At 41.2% G+C, this 27941-nt stretch overlaps 1 protein-coding gene and 1 pseudogene across 10 annotated transcripts in view; one reads left to right on the top strand and one right to left on the bottom strand.

Annotated features, from left to right (window-relative positions):
* Positions 1-23275, top strand: part of Daw1 (dynein assembly factor with WDR repeat domains 1) — a 50836-nt gene extending 27561 nt beyond the window's left edge. For 3 of the 10 annotated variants that reach the window (NR_027636.1, NM_001372243.1, NM_001372244.1), the window contains exons 6-13: positions 604-703; positions 4042-4149; positions 5315-5421; positions 9919-10021; positions 10784-10898; positions 18587-18663; positions 21904-22066; positions 22853-23272. Coding sequence is in view for 6 of the 10 variants with exons in the window: in NM_001372243.1 (NP_001359172.1) it covers positions 604-703; positions 4042-4149; positions 5315-5421; positions 9919-10021; positions 10784-10898; positions 18587-18663; positions 21904-22066; positions 22853-22887 (808 nt within the window). In the remaining 4 variants the exon portion in view is untranslated. Of the gene's footprint in view, positions 1-603; positions 704-4041; positions 4150-5314; positions 5422-9918; positions 10022-10783; positions 10899-18586; positions 18664-21903; positions 22067-22852 lie in introns of all 10 variants that reach the window. The other 7 variants (NR_164164.1, NM_001372245.1, NM_027725.3 and 4 more) reach the window with 4 other exon arrangements.
* Gm6244 (predicted gene 6244) lies at positions 24745-25582 on the bottom strand (annotated as a pseudogene).

Here is a 27941-nt window from a genome sequence, read left to right on the forward strand (position 1 = left end):
AACCAGAAGAGTGCAGTGCATCTCCTAGAACTGAAGTTGTAGGCAGTTGTGAGCCACCTGGTGGTAGTGCTGGGAATTGAACTCAGGTCCTTTTCAAGAACAGGGCACACTCACTCTTAATTCCTGAGTCAACTCTCAAGCCCTAATATGTGACTTTCTCTTATGGGTTCTGGGCCTTGAACTTGGGCCTTCAAGTTAAATCTTATCAATCAGCTGCTTACCTAGGTTTATCTGTGTGACATTTCTCCCTTTTGTACACCAATAGCAGAGTTTATGTTTATGTCCATACAGCTAAGACTAGATATTATTGGTGTTCATGTAGCTAATTTTCTGAAGTTACATTGTTATTACATTAATTCAACAATTGAAATAATTACAAAGTATATCCATACCTATAATGCAACATGTTTAACATCCATACTTATTGACACCATTAATTATTAGACCTTGATTTTGTTACTTATTGGAGCAAACATGAAATTTCTTAATTGTTTTAACAGTGTAGTGTATGCCTAAGTAGGTTGGTAGCTGGGTATGTCTGGTCTGAGTTCATTGTGTCATGCAAGGTGGCTGAATTTGTTTCTAAACTTTGAAAATTTTCAGTGATAAAATTGCCACGGGGTCTTTTGACAAGACCTGTAAACTCTGGAGTGCTGAGACAGGAAAGTGTTACCATACCTTCAGGGGCCACACAGCAGAGATTGTGAGTACATTTGACATCCCAAAGCCTACTTCATGATGCTTTTCCTTTAAGGATCCCACCTCATATGAACTAACCAGTACCCCCAGAGCTCCTTGAGACTAAACCACCAATGAAAGAAAACACATGGTGGGACTTGTGGCTCTAGCTGCATATGTAGTGTAGGATGGCCTAGTCGGTCATCCATGGGAGGAGAGGCCCTTGTGAAGATTCTATGTTCCAGTATAGGAGAATGTCAGGGAATGGGAGTGGGTGGGCTGGGGAGCACGGGGAGAAGGGAGGGGATGGGGATTTTCGGAAGGGAACTAGGAAAGGGGATAACATTTGGAATAATTTGTTACAAATAAAAGTGATAAGTACCTGTAAAAAAAAGAGTGGAGGTCATTTTTATGTTGAATATTGAAGCTTTGACTCAGTACTTTGGGTCTGCATGCATCATCCATAGCAGAACAGATGTAATTCTCAGTACTGAAGATATGGTTACAGTAGAGCGTTCATTGACTCAGTAGCCATGCAACACGTGATTGGGATATAAGCTTGACGGGCAGCCATGCTCTCTGATTTTCATTAGTTTATTGTTAGAGAATTGTCTGAATGAGAGTTGATGAGGTCATCACAGTAGCACGGGGAATGTGTACGCTGATCATTTCGTGCATTTTGAGAGGATTCAGACTTGTACACATTGTCTAAAACTCAAAATAAGTATTTCTTCGTACGGGGATGCCCTTGTCTCCCGTCATCTGTATCCACCCTTATGACAGTGAGATAATGACACCTGTGGAACACATGATGACCCTGGAGAATAAACAGGCTGCTTGGATTAGGAACAAACTTGGTTGTCACCCTCCTTCAACTTCACAACACATTCATTCAACGAGAGCCTGCTGCGGGGTTTAAGGTTCTGTGTAGACTCTGGATGCTGTGGCTACTCCTCTGCAGTGCCTCTTCCTGATGCTCTCAAGCCCTTGATGTGTATTAGCTTACATTTGGTCCTAAAGAGCAAATTTGGTCTTGAGGCACAGCTAGGGAAAGTAAGTTGGCCAAAGTTGAAGAAAGACGCGATCTTTTCCTTTAGAGAACAGCTGTGTCACCACAGTCCCTTAGAATTTGGAAACCATTTTCTTTTGCATATGGTTTCTATTACGACAGTAATACAATTTCATACTCAACAACATCTATCAAATAGATACCGTTAACCTCATATGGAGAGCTAGTGAAATGGCTCAGTTGGTAAAGTGCTTGCTCAGCAGCATCACAATGGGTTGATTCTGAGCACTGCATAAGCTAGAAGTGGTAGGGCATCCCGTAATCCCAGAGCCTTGGAGATGGAGGCAGGAGAATCAGATCAAGGTCGTTCTTGGCTACACAGGGAGTTCTAAGCTAACTTGGGCTCAAAAGAAACAAAACCAAAACCAAAACCAAACATCTGTATACATCATCTGCTTGCCTGATAGAAGTGGATACATGGTTTTGTCATTCAGGACGTTTCAGTTCAGCAGAAGGAGGAGACTCATCATCAGATACATTCAAAGATGCATGGTTATTGTACCTGAAGTGTGTGTGGGACCTTACGTTATAGGAGTGGGGATGGTCAAGTATCCTTGGTCAGGGAAGGTGTCCAGAAAGAATGACAGCGAAGTGGCTCGTGCTTTCCAGACATAGGGATCAACATTCCTCTGCACCCGGAGCTGCACACCCAGGGTTCATTTCCTAGTATTCAGGTAGCTCTTTGTGACCAGAGACCTGACCCTACCTCTGAGATGACATGCATAGAATATGCAATATGGATGTACCACACACTGGCTGAGTTGCCTGCTACACCTGGTCCAGGGTGAAGGGCAATGGGCTCTTGGAATCCACAGCTTCCCCAGTTAATGACACCACGTCTCTGTACCAAAGCCAGAATATTAAGTGGAAGCGAAGGAGCAGAAGAGGCAGGCAAAAGTCATGTGGTGGATCTAAGGGGACTTACATGACATACTAGGGTCTCTGGACTTTATCTTGTGAATAATGAATGCTATGTCTTTGAGGCTTTCTAGCTGAGAGAGTTATGCCAGACTTGGTTCTTTGAGGTTATTATTATTATTGTAGTATTGTTATTTTAGAATTCTAAAGGAGAATTGGGAGACAGGTAAGACCTGAAGTAGTTGGGGATCTTACTGCTATCAAGTGATCCAATGATGAAGGCTGTCCTAAGGCAGATGGGGCAGGGAGAAGTGTTAATGAAGCAGAGAGAGAGGTACTTGGTTACCACATAGATTTGAGTAATGAAGAAGGGGGACTCCAAGGTGATTCCTTGTTTGGGAATTTATGTCATTGCCAGTGCCCTTCCTTAATTCTGTGCCTAAGAGGAGGTCACATGACTTTTGAGCATTAGAGAGACCGAGGAAAGGTACCGTGTAATAAGCATCTGCTTGTCACTGTTCTACCACATCACAAGGACAGGAAGGTGGTACATTAATAACATGGGTCCCCCAACTTAAGAAAGAAGGCCCTTAGAGTAACTTCGCCAGTCTCTAATAGACTGTTCCACAGGAGTGTGGTTGGTTGATGAGGCAGAGAGGGTAGATGACCGAAAGCTCTTGCTGGATAGAGTTAACATCTGCATGGAGAGTGCACTTGATAGATCAAGAGTAACAGTGTTGAACATACTGAAGGTGTTGATGCTTCCAGCACGATCAGTTGAATGGTAACGATAGACCAGGAGACAAGGCAGAGGATCAGGGAAATGGATGGTATACCTGGGTCAAGGAAGGGACGGCAATGGAGGAAGCCAATGAAAGTACTCAGGCATTTTAACTAGAGATGGACTACTTGGTGATGAAGATGTAGCCATAGGCACAGTTGCTAATGGGAAGATCAAGGGCATGAATCTGGAGGTACTGGAAGGACTGCCTCCAGGAAGGCCATCCAGAATACGAAATTGACAAGGTAAGCCAGAAGCCACAGAAAACTACCAGAAAGCATTCTCAGAAGGACCGTGATCACAGCTGCAAGGACACAGAGAGCTTGAGACCTGCAGGAGATGGGCTGTGCTTCGGCTCTCATTCTGTGTTCTCCAAACTGTGAAGGGAGCCCGTGTCAGAGCAGGTAGCACAGGAAGAATATGCCCCCCCCCCCCTTAGGAGGAGATTGCCCAGGCATCTACCTGGAGATAACAGGTTTCTCACAGTTGATGGCTTAGTGTGGTCGCACAGAACGTACTAAACCTGAATCTGCTAAATCTGCTACGGGAATCTCAAGAGTCTTCATGTATAATTAAGTGTCCAAAGAGTCAGGATTCCAAAGTTCCCTGTTTTGCTTGCTTGTTTGTTTGTTTTTGTTTTTGTTTTGTGTTGTAGGTATGTTTATCATTCAACCCCCAAAGTACAGTGGTTGCTACTGGAAGTATGGATACTACAGCCAAATTATGGGACATTCAGAATGGAGAGGAAGTGGTCACTCTAACCGTATGTCTGTATCACTGATAAGCCCATCGTTTGTGCTAATTATTAGTTAAGTTTTGCTATGAAATGAAGGCTGTGTGAGAAGAGGTTTTTGAGCCACTGGCTTTTAAACTGTGGGAGATGTTACTGCTGGCTTGCTGAACACTGGGACAAGAATCAGGTGAAAGTGCTGGAGAAACCAAAGAGGTTTTTGTATTTTTTAGTTATGCAAATCACATAATCTTAGCACCCCTCCTCTATCCGGCTGAAAGAGAATGGGTAGGAGCTGTGTTTGGAAGACGCAGAATTGCAAAGCCATTCCAGAAGATTCTTTCTGAGATTATCCATTCTCTTCCTTCCCTTTCATGCTCAGCTTAGAATTCTGGGCTACATTGAATAAGCAGGGTAAGGAACTGGGAGCACAAAGGCCACAGGGCATGACCCACAAAGAGGATGCTCGTGGGTTTCAGTCTTGCTTGTTACCATGATTTGTGAAGAGGGAGAGGCAGATCACTGACAGTCATGGTCACCGCCTACCATTGACCAGTTCCACATCGCACCATCACAGGAGTCTCTTCTTTTTTAAAGTCACTAGATTGTCCCATCTACTCTTGTCTCTTGCCCACCACTTATTATCATGTCTGTATGAAAATGGCTGTTTAACTCTTTCCAAGACAATGTAAAAGGCCCCTTCTAGTTTCCCCAAACCTGTTCTTTTTGTTTATAAAACAACCCAGTCCTGCCCTACATCTTTGTTCATTGTTCTGCAATGAACCTGATGGAAGTGTGCAAGGCAACGAGCTTTGCTGATTTACTCTGCAAATGTCACAGAATTCTGTTCTCTCAAACTTTCTTGTCACCTTGCAGAGAAAGTGGTGCATGTGTGCAGTCCCTCCCAACCCAGCCCCAGCCCCAGCCCCAGCCCCAGCTCCAGCTCCAGCTCGCTCCAGCTCCAGCTCCAGCTCCAGCTCCAGCTCCAGCTCCAGCTCCAGCTCCAGCTCCAGCTCCAGCTCCAGCTCCAGCTGAGCCAAGCCCAGCCGAGCCGAGCCGGATTTCCTGTTGCTCTCTGTAGCTCTCTCTTCTCTACCATCTTTTAGATGATACTATACTCTTATCTACTACATAAGTACTCTTCATTTATGTGCTCTTATCTACACATGTAGATGACTGTATCTGCTCTTTTTTCCAGGGTCATTTGGCAGAAATCATTTCCTTGTCGTTTGACACCTCAGGAGACAGAATCATCACAGGGTCCTTTGACCACACAGTTGTAGTATGGGATGCTAGTACTGGAAGGTAATTTTCTAGATACTTTCGACCTGTGACAGTGGTTAGGAAGGTTTTGTGTTATGTATTAGCTTATCCTTGCTCAAGCTGGTCATGGTTGAAATTCTGAAGGAGTATAACTCATGGTTTATTATTACTTCTTTAATGTGTTTTAGTAATTTGCCTGCATGTATGTATGAGCACCACAATTTGTCTGGTACTGTCATGGTTGAAAGCCAGCATGTAGGTCTGAGGAACCGAACTTGGGTTCTTGGCAAGAGCAGCAAGTGCTCTTACCCATGAACAATCTCTCCAGTTCCCATTGTTTGATTCTTTAGTGTATTTCTGATAAACAAAATAAGTGATTTCCCAATACAAGGCAGCAACATAGAGGAGAATGTTATAGAGATTATGGTTATGTAGCTGTTATTAGTCCCATGTATTTTATAATCAAGTTTCAGTGACATCTTATTATGCTAAGGCTGAATATCATGAATTTAAACTCATAGCTAATTTCCCAAACTTAATTTAGCCCAAGAACTTCAATTTCCTTTCTAATGTTTGTTGGCCTTACTTTGTTGACAAGTTAGCTAAATTAGCATATTTGCATTGGAAAACTTGCCTCTTGGACTCCGAATTTTGATAGAGGGATTCATTACCAGTGCTACCATCCAAGAGATATTGCACAAGGCATGAGGGGAGGATGGGGTTTTCAACCATTTGATGCACAGCTCCTGAGTGCCCATGGGCCTCTGGGACCCACTCATGTGTTTTCCTTCATCCATGGATTAGTTAGCTAATTAATTCCTTTTGGAGTCAGAGTCTCAAATAGCTCAGGCTGGCCTCCAAACCAACTCTCTCTGAGGCTGCAGGTGACCTTGAACGTCTGATCCTCCTTCCTCCACCTCCTGAGTGTTGGGAATCTAGTCTTGTGCTGCTGCACCTGACTCCAGCCTCTGGGGGTTAATCCTGGAGTGTTCTTCACACTATGGAAACCAGCACTCTGCCATTTGAGTTGCTTTCCTAGCTGTAATCATCGATTTTATGACCATTTCAAGAGTTTTAGAATGCCTTTATGAATCATTACCCATTCCTTTATAAAATGTTATTTTAAGTTATAGTTTCAATTTTTTATTTTTATTTTTTGAATTTTAAAATCTTTTTAAATTTTAAGTTTTTAGTTTTACCCTCCATATTTTATCACTGTTACATATCACATACCTCCTACTCATTCCCATGTCTCCACGTGGATGTTCCCACCCCCACCCTACCTGACCTCTAAATTCCCTGGGGCCTCCAGTCTCTTGAGGGTTAGGTGTATCATCTCTGAATAAACACAAACCTGGAAGTCCTCTACTGTATGTGTTTTGGGGGCCTCATATCAGCTGGTGTATGCTGCCTGTTTGGTGGTCCAGTGTTTGAGAGATCTTGGGGGTCCAGATTGAGGCTGCTGGCCCTCCTACAGAAAATCTCTTCTCAGCTTCTTTCAGCCTTCCATAATTCATCAATAGGGGTCAGCTGCTTCTGTCCATTGGTTTGGTAGAAATATCTGCATCTAGCTCTTTCAGCGGATTGTTGGGTGTTTTGGAGGGCAGTCATCATAGGTTTTTTTTGGTTGTTGTTGTTGTTTTTTTTTTTTTTTTTTGTGAGTGCTCCATAGCCTCAGAAATAGTGTCAGGCCTTGGGACCTCCCTTGAGCTGGATCTCACTTTGGGCTCACTGGACCTTCTTTTCCTCAGGCTTCTCTTCATTTCGATCCCTATAATTCTTTCAGACAGGAAAAATTATGGGTCAGAGTGACTATGGGATGGCAACCTCATCCCTCACTTGATGTCCTGTCTTCTTGCTGGAGGTGAGGTCTATAAGTTTCCTCTCCCTACTGTCAGGCATTTCATCTAAGATCCCTCCATTTGAGTCTTGAGAATCTCTCACCTCCCAGGTCTCTGATGCATTCTGGAGGATCAAGGACCTCAACATAAAACCAGATACACGGAATCTAATAGAAGAAAAAGTGGGAAAGAGCTTTGAACTCATTGGCACAGGGGGAAATTTCCTAAACAGAATTCCAGTGGCTCAGGCTCTAAGGTCAATAACTGATAAATGGGACTTCATGAAACTGGAAAGCTTCTCTAAGGCAAAAGACTTAGCCAATAAGACAAATCGGTAACCTACAGATTGGGGAAAAAAATCTTCACTAACCCCACATCCAATACAGGGCTAATATCCAAAATATATAAAGAACTCAAGAAGTGAATCACCAAAAAAAAAAAAAAAACCAAAACAAACAAACAAAAAAACAAAAACAAAACAAACAAACAAACAAAAAAAACCCAAACAACTCAATCAAAAAATGGGGTATAGAATTAAACTGAGAATCACAACTGAGGAATCTTGAATGGCTGAGAAGCACCTAAAGAATGTTCAAAGTCCTTAGTGCTCAGAGAAATGCAAATCAAAATGACCCTGAGATTCCACCTTACACCAATGAGAATGGCTAAGATCAAAACACATGTTGGAGAGGATGTGGAGAAAGAGGAACACTCTTCCACTGCTGGTGGGATTGCAAACTGGTACAACCACTCTGGAAATCAATCTGGAGATTCCTCAGAAAATTGGCAATAAATCTACCTGAAGACCCAGCTATACCACTCTTGGTAATATACTCAAAAGATGCCCCACCATGCCATAGGAGCACGTGTTCCACTATGTTCATAGCGGCCTTATTTGTGATAGCTAGAAGCTGGAAACAAGCTAGATGTCTTACAACAGAAGAATGGATACAGAAAATGTGGTTCATTTACACAATGGAATACTACTCAGCTATTAAGAATGAGGACATCCTGACGTTTGCAGGCAAATGGATGGAACTAGAAAATACTGCCCTGAGTGAGGTAACTCAGACCCAAAAAGACATGCATGGTATGTACTCACTAATAAGTGGATATTAGCCAAAAAAGGTACATAATTCTCAAGATACAGTCCACACAACTAAAAAAGGTCAACAAGCTGAAGTGCCCAAGTGAGGATACCTCTCTCTCCAAGTCCCACTTGGGAGAGAGAAGAAAGTAATCACAGATGGGGAGTGGGGGAGGGACCTTGGAAAGAAAGTGGATGGGGGGGATTGGGGGTAAAAGGGGAATCTGATCTTGTATTGTGTGTGGGAAAAGGACTGAAGCCCTGAAGGTCAGCAGAAAGAATGGAAACAGGCAACTTCGGGAAATAGGAGGTTGGGGCAACCCTCCAGAACGCATCAAATTTTTAACAGTACATATTTATATGTATAATGAGATAGTACAAAGCATAATAAACCGTTAAATGATGAAAACAGACTAGTTCACATCTCCATCTCCTTAAACACTGTTTTTCAAAGTTATATGTGATATGTGATAATTGTACAATTTTATGGGGTACACTGTAATGTGTGTACCCCATATGAACACATGATACAATATGTTACAGATCAAACCAGAAACTGTCTGGGACTGAATTAAGTCAGGCATAGTCATATTACCTCTTAAAGCAAAGCTTTATGTATATGGGTTTCTTTTGCATTCATAACATGTGCAGCCAGCCCATGCCTGTCTGGGCCCAGGAAGTCCTGAGAGGACATGAGATCTCCTGGAACTGGTTGCAGGTGGTTGTTAGTTGACATGGTTGCTGGAAACCCAGCATGGATCTTCTGGAGACAGTGAGTGCTCTTAAGTGTTGAGCCATCTCTCCAGCCTCAGTCACAATATCTTTGATGGCTTAAAACTTTTGTATAGCTTTATGGAAATTAGTGTTCTCCTTTTGAGTAATAGCAGAGCTGTTTTCGCTTCATTACCAAAAATGTAATTTTGTAAATACTAAAATTTAGTTCACACAACTGGGCTTGACCATATGTGCATATGCTGTAGTAAAAGCACCCGTGGTAGTTTTTATTGTTAACCTGACCTAGAGCAGTGCTTCTCAACCTTCTCAATGCTATGACACTTTAATACAGTTCCTTGATTTGTGGTGACCCCAAGCATAAAATTATTTTCATGGTTACTTTGTAACTATAATTTGCTACTGTTATGAATTGTACCATAAATATTTTTGGAGGTAGAAGATTACCAAAAGGCTCGATATCCACAAGTTGAGAACCCCTGACCTAGAGTCACCTGGGAAGGGAGATTCTGAGGAATTATTCAGATAAGGGTGGCCTGTGTGCACTCCTGTGGGAGATGATGTTGATTGTTAATTAAGGTGGGAAGATCCACCCTGCATGTGAGCAGCATCCTTTCCTGGGGTGGTCCCTAGCTGGTTTAAGAATGAAGAAAGCATCTGAGCTGAAGCAGAATCAAGTGGGTATCATCGGGTGTGCTTGCTTCTCTTAGAGAGGTGGCCAGCTCTTTGAGTCCTTGGCTTCCCTGAGATAACAGGCTATCACCTGGAATGAGTGAATAAAGCCCTTCTCTTATAGTGTTTTCTTCAGGGTGGTTTGTCACAGCAGAAGTGAAACCAGGACGATATCTTTTACCAGTGGTGACGATTTCTGTCTTGCAGGAAGGTGCACACTTTAATTGGTCACTGTGCTGAGATCAGCAGCGCCTTGTTCAATTGGGATTGCTCTCTAATACTAACAGGCTCCATGGACAAGACCTGCATGGTGAGCTCAGAGTCAGCCTTGCTTTGTAAGGTGTCTCTATCCTCTATATTGTGTCAGGTATTCATCAAAATAACTAACAGACTTCCAAGAGGGCATACGGTTAAACATTAATTTATAAATAATAATTTCTAACTTTTATTTTAAGTTTCCAGTTTCCATAGTTTGAAGGAAACATGAAGTGTTAAAATGATTTTAATTGCATGAAAAGCAGTGACGGTCTTGTTTGAAAAACCACATTAATTTTACCCAGTGTCCCAGTGTTTATTTTGTATGCATATTTCATATGGGCAGAGCCCTCAAGAAACCACAAATAAGTTTCTTCCTGTTATTGAGCCTCTTAACTTCAAAAGTAATTACTGAGAGGCCGAAACCACCTGCCACTCAATTTTATACATAAAACCTTCAATCTCATGGCATATTTTTAATTTTCTGTCCTCATAGTTTTGGATCAAGGCCCTCATCATATTTGTTATAAAAAAGATTCCATCATGCTGGTACCTGAAGCAATATCACTTGGGATGTTTTTTTATTTCCTTAATATTGTAGAAAAATCTAAATGTCTGCTATGATTTTTCTGTGACCAGATGGTTATCTGTGGTCTTAGGTCATACAGTGGAATGAACTGATTAGAAAGAATTGTGTGTCTTTTACAACACAGTTGTTTGGCAAGACTCACTTGTATTGAAGATCACTGTGTGTCTCTCCCACTCTGCAGAGGAGTTCAGTTGCTTAGTTGGTGATTTCTATTTTTCCTAATTTCAGTTGTGGGATGCTACAAGTGGGAAATATGTAGCAACCTTAACAGGCCATGACGATGAGATCCTAGACAGCTGCTTTGATTATACTGGAAAACTTATCGCAACAGCTTCTGCCGATGGTAAGTCATTTGACACATTAAAGCTATGGAGGAGTTATGTTTCCTTGGAAATGTGCCTAACTCTATACCATGCTCCATCTGCCCAAGAGCCTGCTGTGGCTGAAACATGTGCCTTAACTTCATGTATGTAACCACAGTGTGTCCATGATGCATTGTTTTCCTATGTGTGTTATTGGGATATTGAATATAGAGTTTAGTGTGAGGTCAACAACATTTTCCCACAGAGTTATATCCCATCAGTTTTATTTTAAGCTAGGATCTTTGTAACTCGTCCAGATTGGACTTGAACTTACTCTGTATCCCCGATGGCCTGACCTTGTGATCTTCCTGCCTTGGTCTCTGCATAGTGGGCATTGCTGACTGTGTCACAAATCCTGGATCCATGTTGAGTTCTTGATAGTCACATGTAATGTTTTGCATTGACTGTGTCACCTCCTTGATGGAGTCACACATGTCTGTGCAGACCTTGATGTTTTCCATACATAATAGTGCCATGTTCACAATCATCTCTTTGTGCACAAGATTGTGTACAATACTTGATTCTGTTGGAATTATCAACTTGGCCACTATTGATATTATTATATTAAACTGTATTATTTCCTTATAAATAATATGTTGTTCCACCATGCATGTCAAATTCTTGTGAAAAACATATTCTATAGCATACTTTCGTTACCTTGTTCATAGGCAAATAGAAATCATATGATGACCATTCATGTTTTTGAAACCCCAAGTTCTCATTTTGATTTTGTACCATTGATCTGGTCACCATGTAATGCCACTTGTTAACTACAAATGGTGCTATAGGATTGAGTGCTTTACACTGAACAGTTACACAAATGCCTACATGTGGTATCACTCTGTGTTTTGTCTTCTTGAACACCACCCATAGTCCTCAGACTGTATGAATGACATCTAAGAACATTACATGTGAATTCATGCCCCTTCTGTTCTAGCCACAAATGATAGGACATTGTCATCTCACTGATAATCAGTCACAAGAATCCACAATGTCAGCCACATTTTCTGGGTGAGCATGTCTATGCCACAGTATGTCAAGAGTCATGTGTTAAAAAAACACCTCTGACACTACAGTAAAATTTTAAAATTCTTGAAATTTATGTAAGGTTACTTGCCATATTTATCTACCTTATGATGCTTGCAATACACACATGCACACATATATACATATACACATGAGGTCTACTGGCAATTTCTTACTCTATATGATTTATTTATTCTATGTAAGTGCACTGTAGCTGTCTTCAGACAGCTTTCTCCAGCCCGTTCACTCTGGTCTCACTGGCTCCAGTCCCACTTGCTCTAGCCCCACTCACTCTGGCCCAAAGATTTATTTATTTAAGTACACTACAGTTGTCTTCAGACACCCCAGAAGAGGGCATCAGATCTCATTATGGATGGTTGTGAACCACGAAAGAAAAGCTTTTGGAAGCTCAAAGAAACCTGGGTGTGACTAAAGCCCAGTGACCCTGTCTGTTCCTTACTCCTGTCTTAGGGTTTCTGTTCCTGCACAAACATCATGACCAAGAAGCAAGTTGGGGAGGAAAGGGTTTATTCGGCTTACACTTCCATACTGCTGTTCATCACCAAGGAAGTCAGGACTGGAACTCAGGCAGGTCAGGAATCAGGAGCTGATGCAGAGGCCATGGAGGGATGTTCTTTACTGGCTTGCTCAGCCTGCTCTCTTATAGAACCAAGACTACCAGCCCAGAGATGGTCCCACCCACAAGGGGCCTTTGCCCCTTGATCGCTAATTGAGAAAATGCCTTACAGTTGGATTTCATGGAGGCATTTCCTCAACTGAAGCTCCTTTCTCTGTGATAACTCCAGCTGTGTCAAGTTGATACAAAACTAGCCAGTACAACTCCCAACTTGTTTTCCTTTTGTATGTTTTTATACTCTTTCTCTACTTCAGTCAAAAGCTCTTTTCTATCATAACTTTTGGTCATAATTTGTGTAGTGTCTCTTCTGTGCTATATCTGAGAATATATTATCATCTTAAAGTTCATAACTAAAGTAGTTTTCATCTAATGTCCTATACAACTCCAATTTTTAAAAGACTTGTCCTCATGATTCTTAACAGAGGTTTTTCATGTCAAGGTCCTGATAGTTCTGAGGGAGATGACCTGTACCCTTTTCTGCACAAGCTGTAGCAGACTCTTAGCATGAGAAAATAAGATATCATTCATAGGAAAAGGGAGGCTAGAAGGCCACAGTTTTGTTCAGTAGCCTGGAAAATCTATTAGTCTTACTGAAATCTTAATTTATCAAGGTAAAAAGTTTTAGCTTATAAGAGCCTTGTTCTGACATTGCATGTATTTGCCAAATGTCACTCATCATAATCCTAAACTAGAAAACCTCCACTCTGTCTACTTGTTAAATAAAAGGCATAGGGCAAAGGGTGTGCCTTAGTTGTACAGCACTCATCTATCACACACCTGTTCCTGAATTATACCACGAAAACCAAAGCTGAGAATTGCTCCTCTAAGAATTACCTTCATAGGCAGACTTAAATCTTTTTTTTGTTTGTTTCGTTTTGTTTGGTTTTTCGAGACAGGGTTTCTCTGGCTGTCCTGGCTGTCCTGGAACTCACTTTGTAGACCAGGCTGGCCTTGAACTCAGAAATCCACCTGCCTCTGCCTCCTGAGTGCTGGGATTAAAGGCATGCACCACCACGCCCGGCTGGCAGACTTAAATCTTACAAGCAGTAAAGAGAGAGGAAAGATATAGGGCCTTGATTGGAAATCTGTCTTAGTCTCATTATTCCTCTCGCTGTTCTCTCCCATACAGCTCCTGCCTCCCACTCAGGAACCCAGTTAGTGTGGCTGCAGGCAGCTACAGGAACCACCATGTGGTTGCTGGGATTTGAATTCAGGACCTTTGGAAGAGCAGTCAGTGCTCTTAACTGCTGAGCCATCTTTCCATCCCTGATGCATATGTATATATATACACATACACACACACACACACACACACACACACACACACACACACACACACACACACACATATATATATAAAACTACATGATGCTTACTGATAATATCTTATTCTATATGTTCCTGCCAAAAATCATACTCTATATATGGCTACATATATAGGGATTGCTATATAGATATATTATCTATATTGACAATGTCTTACTCTGTGCTTAGTATAGATAATCTCAATGTCACACTATCCATTGAATAATGGTAATATACTATATATGTATCATCTCTTTTGCACCTGGGTTTATTATTGCACTGACTGTATCAGCTATGCACAATGCTTGTGTAATCTTTAATATCATACACAATGCTGTATTAATAATATGTCATCTACTTCCCAATTATATGACATTGTATATCTTCATAATCATTTATAATTATGCATGATTCCATTCTGTAGGTAACATGTATGACAACTCTGCATGATGTCACACTGTAGTTATACACGTTAAAATACTAGACGTGGCACTGAAGTCTGACTATCTTTCCTCTTTGATAGCCATGTGTAAATTTGCTACGTATGGTTAAAACTCCCTGGTGTCACAGAATAATGTCTATCCATATACATGACAAAACATATGATAAAACACGGTGTGCCTTATATTTATATTTCATGTTATGGCATGGTCTTACTATGACCTATTGTGACAAATCTGTAATGCCTTGCCATTCACATCTCCAAAAGCTTTGCAGGCCTGGAAACTCTACTTTCACCCTTTTTGATAATGATGTATGATGACATTATATGATTTTCAATATCCATATATTCTACCCTATGTATTAATCATGAACTTAAACATCATATGTGATGTCACTATGTACTTGCTTCTTCTTTTGGGTAACCATAAAAATCATATTTCAGTTGGGCATGGTGGCACACTGTTTTAATCTGAGCAAAAAACAAACAAACAAACAAAACAAAACAAAACAAAAACCCCTTACCTAGCAAAGCTCCTCTCCTGAGTTCTTCATACAGTAACTATTAAGTAATAAAAACATCTTTAACTCCACAAACCTTGGGGAACTTGTTATGTGCAGCAAGATGTAATATATAGTAATATATTTTGTGATTTGTAACATATTTTCTAGCTTTTGCTTTTAAATTTTACTGCAGTAGCTTCCATATATGGAGTAAGCAGAAGTGTGAGCTCATTGCTTCCCATACCCATATCAATGTGACATTTCATTTCTCCAGTTGGAATGGGGTGGGAGCCACATGAGTGAGCCTCTCCTGAACTCTATTTGTGATCTATCTCTATTATTTTTGGCTAAGACTTCACAGTCCTCTATACTGTGGTATAAAGAAAATATTGTTAACAGGAAAGAAAAGTTAATCAATTGCTATCTTTTGAAATGATTTTAGTTCTTTACCTGCTTCTCTGTCCTCCTTTGTTGGTGGTCATATTCCTTCCTTAGTTAATAATAAAGTCTTAAGTCTCACAGGACCCATCTTCACTTAATACTACCATACTGTGTAAGTTTAGAAATCTGAATGAATAAAATCAATATCATAAAATCACCCATTGAAATATTACTTTTCATAATATAGTTCTATAACTTTGAACAAAGGTTGTGAGCAGGAGGTAGAGAAAGAGCTCAGAGGCTGGCAGATTGCTGTGAGTTCCAGGCCAGCCTGGTTTACATAGTGACTTCCAGAATAGCTATGACTACATAGTGAGACCCTATCTCAAAAAGCCAGTCAACCAACCAACCAACCAACCAACCAACCAACCAACCAACCAATCAGACAAACAAACAAAACCATTAGTATTTACTGGGCCAATATCATCTTTCTGATGCTTGGTATACTAAGATGAATCATTCCTTATGCTTATGTACTGTGCTTTTGACATTCCTTTTATAGCCAGGCCTCATATTATATTGTGTTATATCCTTTATCAGCACACAGACATCTTTACTGTATGTGCCTGATATTCAGAAAGTGGGTGTCATGCACTGTCTCTGTTATCTTTTTGATGGCCACATATGGTACTAGGTTGTGTCTCCATATCCCAAATTATTATCTGGTGATTCTTTGTGTCTGTCTGATCTTCCTATGTTCCAGGAATTATGATATCTTATGTTAGATCCAATGCCTTGAATATGACTTGAGATACTATCTTATCATCTCCTTGGAAAACACATTGGTGGAATGTCATATGTTACATATCCTTGATATCTACTTACGATAAAAGTATTATACCTGTATCTTCTATGACACCGTATTAAAATGTATCATATCTATGCCATCTGCTGATTAACGAGTAACATATATAAGCATGTATGTGTCATGTGTGGTACCTTGCTATGTATGTATAGTATATATATGTGTGTATACACACACACACATATATGCTATGTATAATATATGATCATGTATAGTATATACTATGAGTTTTTGGCCTTCTTGGATAAATGCAATATGATACTATGTGTGTTTTATCTATTTATCTAGGTACCATGCTTTCTCTTTTCTGTATTATACCTTTAATACCTTTATATATTATATAAATTCCATATCCCTAGGGTTCCCATATTACATCATACTGTTTCTTCTTCTCTCCTAAAGCCCATTTCTGGCATTACACCATATTTAGACAGTCTCACTGACTATACCAGTTTCTGTAGTTTGAACTTTGAAAGTAGTGGGGTGAAACATCCCACAGCTTTTTACTGAGTTTATTCCGATGCTCTGTATGCTGACACCATATATCTCTTTACCATCTCATGAAGGTGACGTCTGAGCACCACATCCAACTTTGATTCTTCAATAAGTCATGGCATTTCTTTCAAGCATATGTAATGCTATGGATATGAGTGACACTTTCCTTCATGCATTCTGTCATACAATACAATGCATAACCACACATGTGGATATGTTATTTCAGTGACAGCTTCTGGTACCATATATTATGCAACAAAATGTCTGTTTTTTTCCTCCCTGGGGATCATATGTAACACTGTACTAACTATGCCATGTCCTTGAAGCCTCAGTGAGGCTACACTTTCTATGTATATTGTGTTTCACATCTTGTCTGCTACCTCACTATGCTGCACTAGTTAGTGATGTTACATGTGGCTCAGTAGCATATCCTTTTTATCACTTTAGAATCTGCATAAGATGGGCTGCTGAGATGGCTTAGTGTCTAAGAGTGCTTGCTGCTCTCATGGATCTAAATTTGGTTCCCAGCAATCATGTTGGGTGACCGACAACTGACCACGCACCTTCAATTCCATTCGATACAATATACTCTTCCATTTTTCACTTACCCGTGGTACCTATCTACACAGAAACACACAAATATATATAATTAAAAATAAAATAAGCGCTTAAACAATCTTCTTAAGCTACCATAGAGAATGAATAGCATATCCTTGAGAATGTGTGACTCTATACATATGGCATACCCCCATAGTAAACATTGGTGGGCTAGGCTGGGTCCTGTCCTTGGTGACATTTTATAAAGTTGTATGATACTTCACCCCACTACTGCATTAGCTTGTATTTCAGTATAGCTGCCTCTGTCTACACGCATGATGACAAGCTCTATCCTGGGTCACAGTTTTTAGAATCATGTGAAATGCTACATAATTTTCCTCTTTCCTGATAAGCACACATAATGTACACTGGCACCTACATCATGCCCTTGAAACCTCTCTCTCTCTCTGATTTTATGTTGTATCTTATCTTACTATGGATAATTCAACATAGTTCCCCTGAAGTTAAGTTATGGGAAGCAATACAGGACATAATCCTTCATACATATTTATTCTATAAAATGTTAGATTGCTTAGAATATTGGAAGTCATGCAGCCACTGGGGACAGGGCTGGTGGATCAGCAGGCTGGGAGTGAGTGTGTGTGAAGAGTTTCCTAACGTTCAATTCTAGTTTTTATTTCCTTGTTACCTGCTGTTTATTCTACTATCAATTCTGTTCTTTCATTGTTCTAGAAAGCATTGTTTCAGAATAATCTCTCCTTCTTTTGGAGTATTCTATAAACCTCTTCTGATTCCTAAAAAGCATTAAGATGATATTTATTTATCTCATGTATGTATCTCCGAATAGTTAGTTTGTTGCACAGCAAAAGGTAATTAACAGAGGCTGGAATAATTGCTGTCCCCACTTCAGAGCTGAGAGAGACTAAAGTAGCTACTTTTGTGTCAGGTACAGCCTTAGGAAGTTATGGAGGTGGGATGTGGACTTAGCAATCTGGTTTCTAAGTTCACTCTCATCCTGTCTTGTACATAGCTATGATATCATGGGGAATCTGGGTATCACATACTTAATTTCAGGTTCTAGCCTTGCTTTTTAAGTTGTCCCACATTTCTGGGGAAACTGGTGTTACTGGGTTTTGAACCATCCTACCTGTATGTTTTATGTTTGTAATCATACCAATTTGAAGATGGCATTTAAAATCGTTTTATCTACTTCATCTTCTTTTCTTATTTCATATATCACCCCTTCTTATATTTGGGAGCCCATGATCTCTTCCAACAATGTAAGAGACAGATAGCAAGTCATGTCCAGCCTCTTCTGCATTTAGAGGGTTGGGTATGGCTTTTGACATAAGAAGAACAAACAGTCCAGAGCTCATTTGTTAGAGGATAGACTTTTAGGTATCACGAAGTTCTGCAATTCAGATCTACTAATGTATATTCCCATCTCTCTCCAAAAGGAACGGCAAGAGTTTACAATGCAACCACAAGAAAGTGTGTAACCAAACTGGAAGGCCATGAAGGAGAAATCTCAAAGGTGACTTAACATCTCATTTGAAGCAGAGTGTTTACTATAAAAAAATTATGATAGTAGAGATTACAAATTAACCCTCTGAGCTAACATATCACAGTGTACCTTCAAAATATCCAACATATTAATATGGGTCAGGCAATGAAGTAATGTTTCTGACAGTTAAATGGATTGAGGTAGAGAGAACTCAAATAAAGCCAAGTGAAGTGGACAGAATGATATGCAGATGAGCCCTTGTTGAGTTGAAAATGGTATTATGTGAAAGTGAAGTGGACAGAATGATATGCAGATGAGCCCTTGTTGAGTTGAAAATGGTATTCAGTGTGAATGGCCAAGAAGGCACATCATTGCAGAATTTTTATATCATGTCTCTATCATCATTTTAAGATGAATTTCCACTTAAAGTGTTATGCCAGGGAGCATTCATGAACTCCAAAAGACCACCCAGGAGCTGATTCTGATACAATCACATTAGTGTCTCTTTATTTACAAGTTTGAGCCTGGGCCACACCATTGTCACTGACACAACAGGACAGGAGGGTGTAGCCCCATGTCTAATTTTAAGCAGGTATTTATAGAGGCAAGAAGGAGGTATCTAGCCTGGTACACATCTGATTGGGCTAGTCATTATGGCCTTTAACACAATTGGCTGGTACTGGGAGCCAAACCATAAACTCAACTTCTGCATTTCTACTGATTGGTGGTTGTTAGGTAGTGAAGTGCTAGGGGCAGGCTTGTAACCTGGAGGTGCAGATTTGTTGGGGAGTATCCTGAAAACTGGTCTTGGTGGGTAAACTAGAAACTTATGTTAGATACAGGTCTTCTTCAGGGGTAACCTGGAAACTGGTGCTAGGGACTGCTCTATTAGTTAACTTGAGGACAACCATAGGCCAGGTTCTCTAAGATGGAGTCTGAACCCAAAAGAGCTGATCTCTCAAAAGTAGCATTAAATGCCTACCATTACATAAATTCCTATCTGCTCACTGTCTTTCCTCCATCTGTTTCCAATCGTGGGCTTCCTGTTGGACAGCAAAGCTGTGAATGAATCAGGTTAGACTTCACCTATGCACAGTTGACTTATGAATCCAGGAATTTCAGTTAATCTTCCTTTAGAGCTACACCTAGTGGTGGTGACATAGAACCTAGAATCTTTACATCTGAGAGGTGTTAGCTGGATCTGGTGACATATGCTTGTGATTGCAGCCCCTTGGAGGTAGAGACAGAAGGAGCAGGAGTTCATCCTTGGCTCAAAATGGTTCCCTGACTCAAGCAACCTTACCCCCCTCCCCACTCCCCAAGCAGATGTATTGGGACCAAGATACTAAATCTCTTTAATTGTATTATCCTGCTCTAAAACTCAACCATCTAAGCCTTTATTTTTAAGCATGTCCTGTCTGACTCAGCAAAAATAAAAAAAAATTGTCTAAACACTTTAAAAAGCATAAAACAGTATTCTTTTCAAAATCAGCAAATATTTAATTAGCTGAAAATACCCAACTCAGCAATTTAAGGAGTTTGTAAAGTGCTTTTCTGTAGCTCTAGTAAACATTCAAGTTTGTATTATGCAAAAGAGCATATGGTGCCTCCGGGGATCTGTGCATTAGATATAATGGAGGGAGTGATGTTTCGAAATATTTAACAAAGTATAAAATAACCCATTTTGAAACTCCAAGGCTTTATCTTAGGGTTTTATTGAACAGGTTTTAGAATCCTCACAGAACATGATGTTTGTTTATGTCCCCAGAACATAGCAGAGTATGCTGGGACAGGGGGCTCTTGCTTCCCAGATCAGCCCAAATAGTTTTATAGGTGAGCTCTTATCTGTCCCTTCTTTATGAAATAACAACGTGACTACTTCTGAACTCCAAAGGTTATAGTCAGACTTCAACATTGCCCATGTGTCTTCCCATCCCTCCATCTTTTGTCCCTGTTGCTGCTGGCCCTTGCCCCATGGTAAGGGCTGGTATCTATGCCATTGGGTGCTACTGACCACTTCATGGACTGAGAGATAAGGGGGTGGCAGGAGGATGTGGGAGGTAGGGCATGGAAGGGGAGCCTGGGCCATATCCCTGAGTGTCTAGCTAAGGAGCCACCATCATGATGGATATTCTCCCCAGTGAGTACATGCTTGTTTTGTGACCATGTGTCAATAAGGAAAATTGGAATAGATTGCTCATTAAATTACTGTATGGCAATATTTATAAGGAGCACAAACTTAAAACATTTAGTATTTCATTTATTAATTCATGGAACACTTAAAACATCAGGTCAGGTTATATTCAGTATGTGCAATAGTAGATTTATCGTGACATCTTCTTACATGTGTATAATGTATTGCAACCATATCTATCCCCACTCCACTCTCCTGTCCTGCTTCCTCTTGTGGGTCCCCTTCCTATTTACAATCAGTCCTATTCTGATTTTGTGTATGTCTCAGTGAGTTTCAACGGGATAACTTTTGAGAGATTCTCCTGTGCTACACATTTGGTAGACACAGCTCTACCCTCCTCATACCTTCATCTCCAGTGGAAGCCGCTCCACTCATTGTCTAGTGATAAATATAGAGGGTCTCTAACTGGGACTTACCAGAGGAATACAAGGGCCAGCAGCAGGTCCCTCTGCCACTTGGATACTGAAGAAGAACGCCTGGCCCTCAGAAAGTATCCAAATGTATTATCTGAAAGTGATGCATTTTGAGTGTTAAAGGATGAAAATCCTCTTGCAGTCCTGCCCTGGGAATCTGCTCTTTCTGTGGCAGAGATGGAGGACAGAGTGACAGAACATTGTGTTGCAGAGGTGACATTAGATATTACAGATCTAGTCTGCTTTCTCTTCATCTACCAACTGGTTTTGCCTGTGTCATGGCTGAGGAGAAAACCAGTGAGTCTTTGGGGAAAAACTGTTGAGGAATACTCAAAGTATACAGATGCTTTGGTCTTTTATGGTTAGGAGTATGTGTGAGTGTGTGTGTGTGTGTGTGTGTGTGTGTGTGTGTGTGTGTGAGAGAGAGAGAGAGAGAGAGAGAGAGAGAGAGGGAGAGACAGAGAGACAGAGAGAAAGTGAAACATTAGTATCTAAGTTTCAACTTTCAGACACTAGTCCCTATGTTTTTCCCACCAGGAAGAAATCGTTCTAAAAATAAATTCTAGCTCAGATTGAAGGTGTGTGCTCAGCCCTCCTTCTGATGATGGAACTCTATTGTTAACCCAGACTCAACCTGTTATCACCTCTTTTGCTACTTTGCAGATCTCCTTCAATCCCCAAGGAAACCGGCTCCTGACGGGCAGCTCTGATAAGACAGCCAGAATCTGGGATGTTCAGACTGGCCAGTGCCTCCAGGTCCTTGAGGGGCACACTGATGAAATATTTTCATGTGCTTTCAACTATAAAGGGAATATAGTCATTACAGGTATGGGAGGAATACACATCAAGCACCTACCTGGTTTTCCTTTAAAGGTAGCTAGTAGAATTTTAGAAGGATGCTAAAAGGAGTTCACAGTTGACCTCGGCTCAGTTTTCCATGGTGCTTGGTTTATATTGGAATTTCATTTTACTATCATTACTGAATTAATTTTTTTGTTTGGCATTATTAAAAATGCGTTTTGAGACAAGAGTCTTGATAGGTACCCCTGGATGGCCTTAGCTTGCTATGCAGTGCAGACTGGCCGCAGACTTGCAGGAATCCTTCTTCAATAGCCTCCCAGTGGTAGGATTGGAGGTATTAGCCACTGTGCCAGGTCCCCCTAGTTGCACCAGGATTCACAAGAGTGTGTTCTGCCACTGACAGTAAGCTTTTTTGACTTTTAATTCTGTTGCTCTAGGTAAGGTAGCCTTTTAGAAACCTGCCTAGCTAGTTACTCTAGCCATCCATGGACCTAATGGTTACTGCCCAGCTGATGGTAGTGTATGCCAATAACCAAAATAATTCAGGACCATCATTTTCCACAGATGGTTTTATAGTCCTGAAGATATGTATTATTAATTTGATTTTTTTTCTTGGATTTTTTTTTGTTTGTTTGCTAAAGTGCTAACATGTAGGGAAAAGAATATGGATTGAATGTTTTCAGCAATTCAGCAATTGCATGACTTCCTGGTCATCATTTGGAAAGCCTCACATTTCACACTTGGCTGCATGACCAGGAGAAAGTCCACCTGTTAGATAAGGAAAAAATGATCATGCAATTTGTTTCCTCAGGCAGCAAGGACAACTCCTGCAGGATATGGCGTTGACCCAAGGGCTCTGCTATGGAGCAGGGCTGTTGGCAACAGTGATCAAGAACTTGAACTCCAGAGAGCAAGTGAGCCTATGTCCTCTGCCTCTTTTCATGCAACTTATCCATGGAACAGCCTGTCCTTCACCTTACAGACATGACCATGAAAACCAATGAGCCTTCACCATTTTCTGACATTATCTAAAGGTTATTGGCAGGAGCAGGCATAATATGTGTTAAATATCACTAATTGTTTCTGTTGTGTTTTGTGTTTCAATAGCGCCAGGATACTGACAAATGACGTCAGAGTGCCTTAACAGCACTTCTTCTAGATTCTAGAATCTTCTAGATTGTACCTGAAGGCTGATGTTACAGTTTTTCTTCAATAAAGTTTTTAGACAAAATTTCTTATGACTATGTGTTTCATCATATTTGGATGGTAAGAGAACAAAGAATAAAATGGTTCTCACCAGTAAAAATATTCTTCATTGAAAGTGGAATAGAATACATGCAGGTAGCATTTTTTTGTCTCTAAGGATGTGTTAAACAGAGCAGATAATCAGATTGGTAAATTAACAAAATCCTGAAGTATAAGAGAACATATTTGTTAAAATATTAAAATTATCTTGGGGTGCTGGCAAGATGGCTCAGCAGTTAAGAACAGTTGGAAGACCCAGGTTTATTTTCCAGCACCCACATTAGGCAGCTCACAATGGACTGTGACTCTAGTTCCAGGGAACCTGATCCCTTCTTCTGTAGTAACTTGCATGTATGTGGCATACATATACATAGGCAGATGCATGCACACACTCATAATACATATATACATACACATACCTTTAAAGATCAGTTTTAATTATTGCATGCAGATACTCTTTCTCTAATACTTTGATCACTTTGATAAAGGGACTTTTTTCCTCCATTGTGGCAGCTACTTTTAAGACCTTAAAGAAGTGGACACATACTTATGATTCTATCTTGCCTTTAGACCATGAGTTATAGTTAGCTCTAACTGTCAAGTTGACACATTTGGGAAGGGAGAACCCCATATGGGGAATTGCTTCTGTTGGATTGGTTTATGGGCATGTCTGTGTAGCATCTGAGTTGTTAATTCATGTAGAAGGATCCAGTCCACTGTTGGTCATGTCATCACCAGGCATCAGGTTCTCAGTTCTATAAAGGCAGCTGAGCAAGCTAGAGGGAGCAAGCATTCCTCTGTTGATTGCTGCTCCACTTTTCTGCCTTGAGTTTCTGCCCTGACAATTCCTCAGCGACAGCCAATGATGTGGAAGTATAAGTCAAATAGACTCTAATCTCCCTGACATTGGTTGGGTCATTGTTTTATTACAAAAACAGAAAAAGTGAACTAGGGCAGTCATATGATGATATTATTTTGTTACGCTATTCAAAAGAGTCAGCCAATGTGTAGTTAGTAGATGTTCAATGTCTTATAAACCTGTAGAGAAATTTTAACCTGGCAACATGGCTCCTCTAGCAAAGGATCACATCCAAAGATGGGATCTGGCTAGAATATAGACACACTTTTTTTTTTAAAAGACATTTATTCAGCATCATGATCAGACGATTACATTTAACAATCAACAGCATGGGTGAAAAGGGTCTAAGGTAAGACATTTTGTTGGAATGCTTTACTCTTTCCACAGTACAGAAACTAAAATAACCTGTTATACAATTAGTCATAAATACAGTCGTGGAGGTTTTTCCCACACACATGAGTATTGTCTAAAACATATCTTCTTTGTAGCCCTGCCACCACTGTGCTTGGCTGAGTTCACAAATCTGTTGTAACCTCTAGCTTCCCTGTCACTTCTCTGGATCTTCTCTCCTGCTAAGCTTTGTTTCTTGGCTGTAATTAGAACCTCCTGCCACTTCCATAGCTACTGCTGCTGCTGGAACCTCCATAGCCATCTTGGTTTCATGGTTTAGCAAAGTACTGGCCTCCACCAATATAAGGGTCAGAGCTCCTGCCTCCAAAGTTTTCTCCCTTCATCAGTCCAAAATTTGAAGACTGATTGTTATAATTGCCAAAATCATTGTAGCTTCCACCACCTCCAAAATTGCTTCCATCAATGGCAAATCCATTACAGCCATCCCCACTGCCACCATATCCACCACCACCATAGCTGCCACCAAAGCCACCACGACCACTGAACTTTCCTCCTCAACCAAAATTTTCATTGCCACCAAAACTGCCTCCACGACCACCACCAAAGTTTCCAGATCCACTGCGACCTCTCTGGCTGGATGAAGCACTAGCCATCTCTTGCTTCGACAGAGCCTTTCTTACTTTACAGTTGTGGCCAATCACAGTATGGTATTTCTGAGTAACAATCTTATCCACAGAGTCATGGTCTTCAAAGGTGACAAAAGCAAAGCCCCTCTTTTTTCCACTGCCTCTGTCAGACATAATTTCTATCACTTCAATCTTCCCATACTGCTCAAAATATTCCCATAGGTGATGTTCTTCAGTGTCTTCTTTAATACTGCCAACAAAGATCTTTTTCACAGTGGTGTCTGTGACAAAACCAAAGCCCCTGGATCTCTTGCTGTTCTCTTATTACAACACAGTCGGTTAGTGTTCCTCATTGCTCAAAAAGGCTCCTCAGACTCTCATTGGTTGTTTTGAAGCTCAGCCATCCGATGAAGAGTTTCCATAGCTGTTCCCACTCCTTGGGAGACTCTAACTTAGACATGATGGCAGGGTTATGAGAGTCTTTGTTAGCAATACCTTTGTTCTCACTCCAGATGGAAAAGCTTAGCCACATCCGAGGGGGCCCAAAGCTGGAGCCGACATAAGGGCAGTCTTAATGGCATCAAAGGCTTGTTGTTCTTTATTTCCCCATATGAAGGGCTGTTTATCTCTTGTGAGGGGATAAAGTGGGGCCGATAAATCAGCAAAACCTGGAATCCACAATCTGCAAAAGTCCACAGTGCCCAGGAACTCTCTAACTTGTCTTGAACTGCTCTGTGGGGGAATATGAAACACAGTCTCTTCTAGCTTCAGAGAGCCACCGTTTCCCCTCTTCTTCTTGGGGCAGTCTCTTGCCCAGTGCCCTTTTTCTTTACAGTCAACACATTGATCTTTGGCCAAAGGTTATCTTCTGTTGCTAGGTTCTATCTTACTAGATTCTCTAGTTTCCCTGACTACTGTGGCCAGTATTTTATGCAAGTTTTCTCTTGTCTCTTATCCCTTTTTAGTTCCCTGGCTTCCTGTTTCTTCTGCTTATTATTCCTAAGTGCTAGCATTACCAGCATGCGCCACCTTGCTCGGTTCTAGTCTAATTCCCTGGCTTCCTTTGGATGTTATCCAATTATCACATCTCCATCCTGTCGCTCATCCTCTCCCATAATTTACCTCTGCTCTGGTTTATCCTTTTATCTCACTGCACATCTCTGATTCTAAATCTGGTCGCTATTTTTGTCAGCCTGTCCATGAGTCTTACCACTTGTGCTTTGTCCTTCTTCCTATTTCTATATAGCAACCCTTCCTTTTGCCTGTCTAGACCTCTCTCTAATCCCCTTCATCTCTATTTCTACTTCTCCTCACTGTTAATCTCTTCATCTGTCACTGTCATCTATCTCTCCTGAGTCTCCTTCTAGTATTATCTCACGTCTTTCCAGATCTCTGTCTGTACACACCTGTCTTCCTCATCCTCTCTTCCATTCTTTGTTTCTCCTCCTCCGTACTTTTTTTTTTTATCAACTTACACAATTCTTTCACCAACTTACCCTGTCCTTTCTTCTAACTTTCTTTTACCTTGGTCAGATTGTTGGAGCACTTTCTAGCCCTATGGAGATGAGACCCATCATTAGCCTGGCAATCAGACTTTCACATGCTCCCTACCTTGGGCAGGAGAAGCCCCGAGTGGGCAGATGCCACCCTCACCGGAGCTTGGAACAGACTCATGGCTACCTGAGAAGACACAGCCACCAGAGAAGACACACGGGGCTGGGGGAGGGAGCACAGCACTCACAGCAGGCTGTGCTCCACCTACTCCCTGGAGTTGGAGAGTGGGAGGCAGGGCAGCTGAGGATCTGAAAGGAAGAGGTCAGCATCGGGGTCTGACAGGATTCTTAGGCTTTTACCAGAGGGCATAACTCAAAAACAGTCAGTCCAAGTCTGAACACAAAGAGACACAGAACACACACACCTAAAAACCTTCCTGATAAAGTGTCACAGTAATTCCACAGAAACAGAAAGTAACCAAACAAACATGACCAATACAGGGTGTTCTATGACCTGCTTCCCACAGAAACCTGAACCAGGCAGTAGCTGTCTCTCAGCTATCGCTGGGTTGAGAAGGACCACCTCCGATACAACCTCCCAGGGAGAATTCTGGAGCATCCTCCAGTTCCCTGGGGCCCTTGATGTCTAGGCACGTCTGCTGCGCTACACTGACCACCCAGATGGGGGTCTCTCATGAGAACCCCGGATCTCCGGAACCTGAATACTAGTCAGTCAACCCTCCAGAACCTGAAACCAGTCGTCCCCTCCCGGGACCTAACAGACACAGACAATTGACACTGGCAATACAGACAGACAGACAGACAGACAGACAGACTTTACCTCTGATGCATGGTGTCTGTGTCCCCCTGAGGAGAGTCTTCCCAGCCAATGCACCAAATGTTGGAGTTCGTCAAAGGACCCCCGACTCACAAAGACCACAGTGATGGCCATCGCTGCAAACAGCAAGAAGATTTTTATTATTCCAACATGGTGGGGGCCCCCCTCTCAGCACTCAGGCCAAAGGAGAGACCCAGAACAAAGAAAGAACACACTTTTTATATCTTTGTAAGGGGCAGATTTAGGCAACAAGGTAGCTGGCTTGTTCTCATTGGTGTAGCAAGTAACCCTTTCAGGCATTGGTTGGTTTGCATAGCATGACTAAGTAACCCTTTGGCCTAGTCTCTCATTCTGCCTGCCCTTGTGGATTTTTTTTTGAAGCAAAGCAACAGTATGTTTTATATTTTGAACTTATGAGTCACCTATTAATGTCACAGGGAATTCTAGCAAGATCAGGGCAGTTTGTGGTCTTTCTCAGAATTCAGTGT

Source organism: Mus musculus, chromosome 1 (assembly GCF_000001635.26).
Source record: "Mus musculus strain C57BL/6J chromosome 1, GRCm38.p6 C57BL/6J".
NCBI classification, from domain to species: Eukaryota; Metazoa; Chordata; class Mammalia; order Rodentia; family Muridae; genus Mus; species Mus musculus.